The sequence below is a fragment of the Mobula birostris genome, chromosome 8, assembly GCF_030028105.1.
Source record: "Mobula birostris isolate sMobBir1 chromosome 8, sMobBir1.hap1, whole genome shotgun sequence".
NCBI lineage: Eukaryota > Metazoa > Chordata > Chondrichthyes > Myliobatiformes > Myliobatidae > Mobula > Mobula birostris.
Window position 1 is genome coordinate 67,701,238 of NC_092377.1, and position 11,419 is coordinate 67,712,656.

At 39.7% G+C, this 11,419-nt stretch overlaps 1 protein-coding gene across 4 annotated transcripts in view; it reads right to left on the reverse strand.

Moving 5' to 3' along the window:
• The window catches only part of fndc1 (fibronectin type III domain containing 1), a 200,525-nt gene extending 192,626 nt beyond the window's left edge, over positions 1-7,899 (reverse strand). For 2 of the 4 annotated variants that reach the window (XM_072265368.1, XM_072265373.1), the window contains exon 1: positions 7,716-7,898. In XM_072265368.1, the coding sequence (XP_072121469.1) occupies positions 7,716-7,779 (64 nt within the window). In that variant the 5' untranslated portion in view covers positions 7,780-7,898. Of the gene's footprint in view, positions 1-7,715 lie in introns of all 4 variants that reach the window. The other 2 variants (XM_072265367.1, XM_072265372.1) reach the window with 2 other exon arrangements.
• Between the last annotated feature and the right edge of the window lie 3,520 nt (positions 7,900-11,419).

Here is an 11,419-nt window from a genome sequence, read left to right on the forward strand (position 1 = left end):
AGCCTGATGTTCAGCTCTAAAATAAACACCTGTGCCCTCCAAGTGCCTTACGATAATATTACTCCAGAAGGAAAACAGCCAAACCTTTATTAAAATTTTTCACAAAGATCAAACTAAACCACCTTCCCATATATAGACCTTAATTTGCCCTATAACTGCATAAGAAATCGAAGTGGAATGAGGTAATTTAAGGCTAAGTATTATGGCTAATCTGAACATTGGCCTCAGTTCCACTTTCATTTATATTCCTCCTAACCCTCAACGCTGTTGAAATCTTTTTTTAGAATATACCATTCACAGAACAAGTCCATTGCCTGTTGCGTCAGATTAGTCTCACTCTCATCACATTTCCCCATTTTCTCTCCGCAGTCCTGTATCTTTCTTGTTTTCAAATACACTCAGTGGCCACTTCATTCGATGCATCTAATCAACCAATCACGCAGCAGCAACTCAATGCATAAAAGCAAGCAGACATGGTCAACAGACTCAGTTCTTGTTCAGATCAAACATCAGAATGGCGAAGACGTGATCTAAGTCAGTGGTCCCCAACCACCGGGCCGCAGACCGGTACCAGGCCGCAAAGCATGTGCTACCGGGCCACGAGGAAACAATATGAGCCAGCTGCACCTTTCCTTATTCCCTGTCATGCACTGTTGAACTTAAACATAGGGTTGCCAACTATCCCGTATTTGTCAGGACATCCTGTACACTGGACTAAATTGGTTTGTCCCATATTTCCCCCGTTAAGGTAGAGCATTCCTATGAAACCTTTTGTGCCGAAATGCCATGAAGTGAAGAAGCAATTACCATTAATTTATATGGGAAAATTTTTTGAGCGTTCCCAAACCCAAAAAATAACCTAACAAATCATACCAAATACATAAAACCGAAAATAAATAACACTAACATATAGTAAAAGCAGGAATGATATAATACACAGCCCATGTAAAGTAGAAATAATGTATGTACAGTATAGTCGGGAAGATGAAGGCAAAACTGATTGGTGGGGAAAAAAAATCGGCACGTACGCGCAAGTGCACATCACATGCGCACATCACGCATGCGCACACAGGTGCCTGTGCAAGGCTTCATGGTCATTGTAGTCTCCTGGGGCAAAGTGTCCTGGGATTTGATTACTACTTTTGTCCCTTATTCGGGAGTGAGACAGTTGGCAACCCTAACTGTAAAAGACATGTTGAGGTGAGTTTAACCCTACTTGAACACTCCCTCCCCCCACCCCCCTGGTCAGCTGGTCCGCAAGAATATTGTCAATATTAAACCTGCCCGCGGTGCAAAAGAGGTTGGGGACCCCTGATCTAAGTGATTTTGACTGCAGAATAATTATTGGTGCCAGATGGTGTGGTTTGAATGTCTCAGAATCTGCTCCTGGGATTATCAGGCACAACAGTCTCCAGAGTTTACAGAGAGAATGACGCAAAACAACAAGAAAAAATATTCAGTGAGCAGCAGTTCTGTGGGCAAAAATGCCTTGTTGATGAGAGAGGTCAGAGGAGAATGGCCAGACTGGTTCAAACTGACAGGAAGGCAACACTAAACCAAATAACCACACATTGCAACAGTGGTGTGCAGAAGAGCACTTCTGAATGCACAACCCGTCAAACCTTGCAGTGGATGGACTTCAGCAACAGGATACTACAAACATACAGAAATATACTCAGTGTTCACTTTATTAGGTATCTCCTGTACCTAACAAAGTGGGCACTGAGTGGATTTGCCCACCTTTGCATTAACAAGGTGTACAGGTGGCCAGAGTATATATAAATTAAATAAGTAATGCAAAGAGAGAACAAAAATAGTGAGGTAGTGTCAGTGTTGTTCATGGACCATTCAGAATTCTGATGACAAAGTGGAAGAAGCTGTTTCCAAGTTGTTGAGTATGCGTCTTCATGCTCCTGTAAATCTTCTCTGATGGTAGTACTGATAAAAGGGCATATCCTGGGTGATGGGGGTCTTTAATGATGAATGCCACCTTTTTGAGGCATCACCTTTTGAAGATGACCTCAACGGTGGGGAGGCTAGTGCCAGTGATGGAGCTGGATGAGTTTACAACCTTGGCTGCAGCTTTTTCTGATCCTGTGCAGTGGCCGTTCAATTCTATTCAGAAATACAACCAGTTAGAATGTGCTCCACGGTCACTTGTATAAATTTGATTGAGTCCTTGGTAACACATTAAAGCTCCTTAAACTCCAAATGAACTATAACCACTGGTGTGCCTTCTCTGTAATTGCATCAATATGTTATGTCCAGGACAGGACTTCAGAGATGTTGACACCAAGGAGTTTGATACTGCTCACCCTTTCTACTCATGAGCACTGTTGTGTGCTCCCTCAACTTGCTCTTCCTGAAATAAGCAGTGAACACTTCCTCAATATTTTTGCTCTCTTTTTGCACTATTTATTAAATTTATATCAATTCCTTGGTCTCACTGACATTCATTGAGTGCAAGGTTGTCATTGGGACATCATTCAAACAGATGATCTATCTCACTCCAGTCACCACCTGAGATTCTCCTGACAACAGCTATGCCATCAGTGAATTTATAGATGGTGTTACTCTGTGCCTACCCGCATAGTCGTGGATGTAGACAGAGTAGAGCAGCAAGCTATGTTGTCATCTTTGAGGTGCACTGGTGGTGTCAGCAAGGAGGAGATGTTATTTCCAATCCACACTGACTGTGGTCTCCTGATAAGAAAGTCAAGGATCTAATTGCAGAGGGAGTGACACAGGCCCAGGTTTCGAAGTTTATTGATTAGTACTGAGATGATGATGGTGTTGAACACAAAGGTGTAATGAATTAACAGGAGCCTGAAGTAGATACTGCTGTTGTCCAGGTGATTCAAGGCCAAAAGAGAGCCAGTGAGATTCTATCCGCTGTAGACCTATTGTAGCGGTAGGCAAATTGCAGCGGGGGGTCGTCATTAAGACAAAAGTTAAATTGGGCTATGATCAACATCACAAAGCACTTCATCACAGTAGATGTGGATGCAATTGGGTGATAGTCATTGAGGTGGCTCACCCTGCTCTTCTTAGACATTGGTGTGATTGATGCCCTTTAGAAGTAGGTGGAAACCACCAATTGCAGCAGTGAGAGACTGAAGATGTCCTTGAACACTCCAACCAGTTGGTTTGCACAGGTTTCCTGTGCCCTACCAGATACTGTGCACTATCAGGGAATGATGCCTTGTGAGGGTTCACCCTCATGAAAGATGTTGGAAAGTCAGCCTCTGAGACAAGACATCACATAATTCAGTGATTCAAGCTTACAATGAAAATCCCACACCATTATTCACAGAGCAGTAAATTCAGTTAGTGCTGAGGCCAATATTTACCTCTTAAATAAACATAAAACAAATTAGCTGGTCATTGATGTCTGTGGGATCATGTGGGGAACATATTATCTCTCTCACTTTTATCTATACTTACACTTACAGTCCATCTAAAAAGGAACTAAGAAAAGGGGAGTTTATTGTACTGACAAAATAAATGTTAAGTTCAGCACCTTTTTATTGTAATATGGCAAATCCAGGAGTACATTGCTTCTTGTAGAGGTGATGTCACCTGAACAGGCAATGTACTAAGATACCAATTAATCAGTTCATGCTTAAAATTATTATCTAAACATTTACTATCAGTTTTGGCACAGAGACAAACCTTGCACAATGTCACTACTGCATCTAAATTGTCAGCTTTTTGCTTGAGTCATGGATATTGATATGCAATACCAGATGCGCAGAAATTCCTATCAAATGAATACTGCACTGCTAAAGTTATTATCTTTATTTCCATTCATAAAATCCATTTATCTCCATTGCAACATGCAACAACTAAACCAGACCACACAGTTTAGTGTCACTTTACTCCCAGGATTACCTCCCGGCCAAGAATCCATGCATTGTATAGCTGACCTGCTTAAGCTCTGAACCATTTCCTAAACCTATCCATGACTCAGTCCACAGTTATCAAGACAAATTCAACCCAGCTAATTACTGCCCAATCAGTCTACACTATCCTCAATCATTTGCAAAGTGAGGGAGGTGCCTTTGTCAGTGCTGTCAAGTAGCAGTCACAAATAACCTGTTCAATGACGGCCGTTTTGGGCCCCACTAGAATCATCTGCTTCAAAGTTCACACCCTTAATCCAAATGTAGACCTAAGAGCTGAATTCCAGGGATTGGTTATGTATTTAATATTTCAGTACTATTATGAATACGTTGTTTGGTTAAGTATTCTTTAAACAATTCATTATGGTTATGTACAAAGTATGTGAATGGCATATATCATTACACCGGCACATGATAAGTAAAACGAAGTTACATACGCATTCCAGACTCCTTTGTTTTTCTTCCAATTAGCTTTGTGCTTTAAAGTTACAAAATATAACATGATTCATCCACAATTCCTTTCCATCATAATATCAGAGGGAATGCTCACTGATCATTGTACAATGTTTTAATTCTATTTACAACTCAGCAAATGAAATACTTGTCTGTTAGACCTGAACAACATTACAAGGGAAGTCACAAGTAATATTCATGCTGCAGAACTGCTGGCAAAAAAAATATCTCCAACAACGTAAAGTCTAATCATCTGCAGTTGGTATTCACTCTCATAACTATCTCATCCTAGGGTTCACTATTGACCAGAAACTCAAATGAACCAGCCATGTTAACAGCACTGGGTATCCTTTGCTGTGTCTAACCTGCTGATAACCAAAGCCTTTCTATTAGTACCTTCACTGGAAGTACTGCAGCAGTTCAGGGTAGCAATTCATTACCAACTTCTCAAGAGCAATTGTGATAATCAATAAATGCTGGCTTTGCTGCCAATGCAGTAACAAAAATAAACAATTCCACTGTAATCCTGGCTGTTGTACCGCACTGTTCTCCATTTCAGATCATCAAAAGCACTGTTGCTTAGATCCAAACTCAGATGGTTTGTGCTCACTGACCTGAACTGGCACCCATCAAGATCAGCACTTCTTTTAAGAAACCCCATACTTCATTTTAAAATCCCTCTATAACCTCATTCATTGTCTTTCCAAATAATCTCCAGCCAGGTTCCCAAATTCAGGACAGGAGAGACCTAACTATATGTATGGATTCCTATTGAATCAGATTGATATTTTGCCAAAATTTTCAGGCTCAAGTTGGATTAGACTATGCCATAACAACCTGGCTCTGCATTTTATCCAAGTCAATTGGACTCTGTGTCAGCAGCTGTATTAGGCACACAGGCAGGAAGCAGATGAGATTTAACTTCATACAGTGAGGCTCTTGCCTCAGTGCCACAGCGAAGCAATATCACGCATTCATGGTGGAGATGCAGAGGACTAATTCAATCCAGACTTCAATGTTTTTTTTTCATGCATGAACATAAGGACTCATTTTGCATCAGTGTCTATCAATAAAATGAAATGAATCCTTGCATCAAGAAAAAATATTGTAAGGGCTTGACTTCAGAGTGAACACAGTCTGGTTGGGTTTGATTTGGTTTTAGTTTAACTTAAATCTTTACAAGGGCAGATTTCCACTTAGGAGATTTCTGTGCTATTTTAATTCTGTCCTTCAAAGATTTAATCCGTCCAGTACAAGTGGATTTTTGGTCAGAAAACTAGAATGTAAAGTACTTCAGTGTGTCTTCCTGCACGATAAAGAAAAACAAATCCTTCCATGGACTTCCATAATCTCAAGAACATTCTGATTTACCTCAATGAATCAAGTATCAATAAGTAATAGTAACTAATACTTTGTTCAGAAATATGAAATGAAGGTAAAAATACCAGGGTTCTATGATAACTCTCCTGCTCAAAGCAGTGTCACCTGGCCTACAGCACCCACCTAAAGACCATATTGCTCTTTGTTTATTATCTCAGCCAAAAGGTGTAAATCCCTCAGTGCCGCAATGGAGCTTCAGCCTAGATTTTTGTTTACTTAAATCAGTCTCTGAGTTTGACCTCATGTCCTCCCTGTGTGGCTAGTGAGCCAATGGAACTTCAGCTGCCAGGCAAATATGTGGTTACTTCTGTTGTCCTAGCTATTCTACACCAGGATCCACATCGTATGAACCATAAAACTCCAAGTCAGACTGAGTTAAGGGTTAGTGCATTCCAACTTTTCTGGCAACCCGCCTGTGCTGTTAACCAAAAACGAGCCCATCATGACTCCAACTAAGCTGAATGTGACAGAACAAGACTTCCATGCATTTTCTCCCTTTTGAGAAAAAGCTGGACCCAACCCAATCTGCCGTTTTCATGTTCAAAAATATTAATATGTGCTGTAATCTCCACTTTTTTTGTTAATTTGAAACTTACCCCTAAAACAAATCTGATCAGGCTTCAGCAGTAATTATTCAATTTTTTAAAATGTTTCAAATTGATTACTTTCTAAACTAAATTCCCATTGAAATATTAAGTTTGAATTAGTTACAAAATATGCAGCATAACATCTGCATCTTGAATGTATGTACAAAATAAAGTTATTTCAAAAACAGATTTTAACAAATTATTTGAATAAACAGCACTACAATTGTTTACATATTTCTGGCAAATTTGAATTGCCCAAAATCTGACCTGTACAGTAATACAAATCCCACTGCAGAGACTTTTCATATCCAAGTGTCCTCCATCTTATTTGAATTTTGAATTGGAATTAAACCTTATTATTGTATCAAATTTAAAGTTTGTTATTCCAAATTAGCCACCTTCAATGAGACAGGTGTTAGAAATTTACACATTATTAGATTCCGTTTGGCAAACAAATCAATAAGTAACAGTTTAGATGAATGTAACAACATTAGTGTATCCGTATAGCATTTTAAAAATTATCCTTAGGGAAGCATTTTTATTGCTATTTGTTTATAAACATCGATTCTCCAGCATTGTCGCACCCCACTATAATTTATAAATCGAACTAAACAACAATCAATCTCCAGCCACTAGATAATTCAACTTTAAAAGAAACTGAATTAAATTTGTACTGCGTCCAGCAAATTTTCTACGCACACTTTCCAAAGGTCAACCCCCGTGAACTCAGTATTATACAATTGCCCAAGTCTGACCAAAAGCAGCCGTGCGACACCCACCATTTTGGCCGCACTTACCTCAACAACCAACCAATATTCATCAAAAAGAACTCAAGTTACTTTAAACATTACGGACCGGTAAAATCTATTCTCAGAACTGTTTCTCATAGATTTTTTTAAACAATGTTAAGTCTAACAATGAACGTTTTTACTTAAGTGTTTTGACAACTCTCTTTTCCGCCTGATTCACAAAATCAGAAACAATCCCAAATTACCACTAGAACCATAATTCTCCTGAAAAGATTGACAATTCCAGGAATACACGGACAATACAAAAGAACGACAGCAAGCAGTGTAATGGGGCAAATAAGCTCATCAAACTGCTTTTTAAAAATAAACTTTTATCTGGTGCCATGATGACTGTTAAACCAGATCTAACACACTCTCAAAAGCACAACAGGCAAAGTGTCATTAACAGAAAATAAATTTTCTTTAAATTTCTGGGAAAAAAAGTCAAACGATGATAAACCTCGAATTACTTTAACTATTCATAAAGAAAACGATTTTTCCATTGCCCACCCCTATCTTATGCATTAGTTATCTGACAAGTTTTTGAAACTTTCCTCGCAAATTGTCCTTCAAACTACTGAGCTTTAATTTGCAGTCGCTCTGACCTTTGTGCGGTTCTGCAGAGAAGATGATGGTGAAGAGGACGAGGCAGGTTGCCGCTGTGGACATCTTTGGGTCTGGGTGCTCCGGGCGCGCTCCAAACTCGCGCGGAACGGCAGCTCTCCCCGTCCGACCGACCGCCCGCCCGCGCTCCGCAGCTGCTTCTACAGCAACATGTCCCACGCCACGCCAACCCCGCTATCTCCCCCCTCCGACGGGCCGTGGGAGCGCCGGCCTCCCTCCTCACGCCCCTTCCCCGACACGCGCAACTCTCAGCCCTGGCGCATTGACCACTCTGTGGACTAAAGGAAGGTCCACAAAATTAACCAATTTCCTCCGGGATCAATAAAGTATGACTATGACTAAAATAATGCCCTTGGACAGTGGGGGAGTGGATAGATTACAGTATGGTTTACTAGCGTGGGAACTGCATTGACAAGTATCAGACATACCTATCTATGGCTAAATACTCATTATTTTAAACTCTTCTTGCAAACTATAATTATACCACATTTTTAGTAACTTGATTTTCCAAGTAAAATATACAGCTGACTTGGTAATATAGGTATTCTAATGATTTGATTTCCGCCCTTGCCTGTAAGGAGTTCCTACTGTGATGGATATTCAATTTCCAGGGCCAAAGAGGCTTATTGTTAACCTCAGTTTTTTAGCATAGCGTCATGACCTTTCCAAAGAGTCAGAGTTGTTTGTGAGAAAGTTAAACTTCTACCCAATATTCCTTGTTCAGCTTTTTGTTGTATACAAGAACCAGTCTTCAGTTCTTCGTGTAAGTTGCAAGCAATTGTTTGAAGTTAAAAGGATAGCTTTGCAAACAAACAGCTCTAGTCACTCAAGAGACAGGGCTTGCAAAGTGAAGTGACCATGAGATGTTCTCATCTGCATCATCCAAACGAAAGACAATGAGGCAATGTTAACTGGCCTACATCAAACCAAGTAACTACAGTTAAGTTAATTGGATCATTGTGTTAGAGATCAAAGAAGGTTCCAAGCCAGCCTTATTTTGTCATTTAGCACAACAAATATGGTTACGGGTATGATCAATCAATAGTTGGAATATTCATGTACTCAGAGAGTCAGCCCCCACAGCACTACTTTTGGGAGCCTTGCATCTCTGTCACAGAAGCTTTTAGAACATTTGTTTGAATTAGTTTGTCCCAGCAAAAGTATCTGAAAAATACCAAATGCAAATAATGTCAACAATTAGCAAGACAGTATAAATGTTAGAAAGCACTGGGGCTTTTCAGTAATTAAATACAGAGTTACAGAAAGAAGAACTAGAGTTCATTCCTCCACCTTTGCTTTCTATGACAAACAACTCATTCGTCTTCAACTCATTGGTATATTCTTTAGTTCATAAGAATTGTACCTGTGTTTGGAAATTCTTTGCAGTTTATAAATCTTTTGGAATTTGGCAATCTTTTATAAATCAGAAATCCTCTGTGAGATTTAAATGTGTGTTAAGAACTATTTGTCTAAAATTAAATTTGTATCATTAAACATAAAGTAAACTGTGTTTAATCTACTTTGTTAGGTGGAAGTATCTCCTCCTTGGAAGGGAGAGAGAACCCACTACTCAGATAGTGGGTACTGGCAGATTAGACCTCAGTGCAGAGCCTAGACTGGGAAGGAAGCTAGTCTTTGAATAATAGGTTAATACTGAAATAACCTCTCTATAGTGAGGATAGGGCTTAAAATCTCCTTTCAAGTTTAGGGCTTTGTGGTCAGTGAACCCAATATCATGACTGTACATTCTCCGCGTGACTATATGGGCTTCTTCCGGTTTCCTCACATATTCCAAAGACATATGGTTAGGATTTGATTAGAAAGATGTGGGCATGCTATGTTGGTACCAGAAGCATAACAACACTTGCAGGCTGCTTCTGGCACAATCCACGCTGACTTAATTTGTTACAAATGATGCATTTCACTTTATGTTTCATGTTTCAATGTACATGTGACAAATAAAGCTAATCTTTCTTTCTTTCGAAACTCCTGGTAATCAGTTGCTCAATTCTTCCCGTTATCTTACGTCCAACCTTAATGTCTAATGCATTTGTTCAGTTCTCCATTGGTGAAAGGCCCTATTCTACCACACACGAGATTCTGGACATTATATATAGCAGGGTATCAGAGTTTGTCTTCATAATTATTTCCCTTCAGGTGGGTTCAGCCAAGACGTGCCACAGGACTAATGTGGTCTGCAGGCCATAGTGTGAATGTTCACTCTCTCTGCAATTCTCCAGTAAACTCTTATATCTCCACCAACCATTCCCCTCCTTGTGGAACTTTCCCAGACAATTGTAGGATCATTTACTTCATCATCCTCCAGGGACACAACCAGTCCCTCAGGAGCTGAAGCAACTCACTTGCATTTCTAACAATTTGAATGTGCAGATGATGGGTCATAATGAAGGGTCTCAGCCCAAATCGTCAACCCTTTACTTCTTTCCATAGATGTTGCCTGGCCTGCTGAGTTCCTCCAGCATTTTGTGTGTGTTTCTCTGGAGTTCCAGTAACTGCAGACTCCCTTATGTCAATAATTCCAAATATTCAACATTCCATCTTTTGCAATCACTGGTTCTACCACAAGAATGTCACAACTGAATATTGAGAAACAAAAATTAAAAGGAGAATTCAAAGACTTTTCAGATTCTTCTGAACAGGTTCCATCAAGATTTCCACAGATTTTGTAGTTCTCTTTTCAAACTTGTGCCTTTGCAATAGTTGTTAATATCATTCTAAAAAGATACCAACATTCAGTCAAGATCATTTGGTGGAAGATATCAAATATCGCAAACATAATATCTGAGTTAACTGCATCAAATGCTGGTTTGCACTGTATGGAAACAATTCGTATTTGACCTTTGCGATTCGTGGTAATTAGCCCTGGCTTGGCCTTGTGGTCCATTCATGATCTGAGGTGGTGCTGCCATCTGGTGTACAAATTCTGACAAAGCAAGAACACCTTACTAGAAAAGATATTGGTAATTGATGCCTATGGCTTCCTTCTTAGGATGTAAGATTAACAAGTCAGACTCATATACTTATTCTTAATATCAAAGAGAAAGTGTGAAAAGAAAGCATTCTATTTTGTCTCAGAGCAGCTTTTCACTTGAAGAGCCATTTAGTGTCAACTACACTGCTTAGAACGAGAATACTGTCAAGTGAGAATGACAGAGATGAAACAATAAGATTGACAGCTATGTCACAGCTTGTTCCTGAGTGAAGATACACAGGACTGAAGATGAAATCATTGATAATCAATGTATTGAGAAGCTAATGCCAGACCCATCAACCATTGATCAACCACTCAACGATCTACTGAAGGGCACTAAGTGCTCAGACAACCCTGTGACTGTTAATGAAGAACAACTGAAAGTGGTTCAAACTTTAAAGGCAACATTGTGTATTAAGTATCCTTGATGCAGGTAAACCATTTACATCTGTATGTCCATGAGAAGCACATAATGGTAGTGTTAACTCAAGGACGTAGAGGCCAACAACATCCTGTTACTTATTACTCTTTTAAAGATCTGATTCTGTGCACTGATGGCTCCTCAGTGACTGAGAGAGGAACTTGAATGGTTGTTTTCGGAGCAGAAGTGCTGCCATCAGAAAGCATAGCTGCTGGTACCTCTGTACAACAGGCAGATCTAAAAGCTTTGATTGAAGCCTGTAGGTTGGTAGA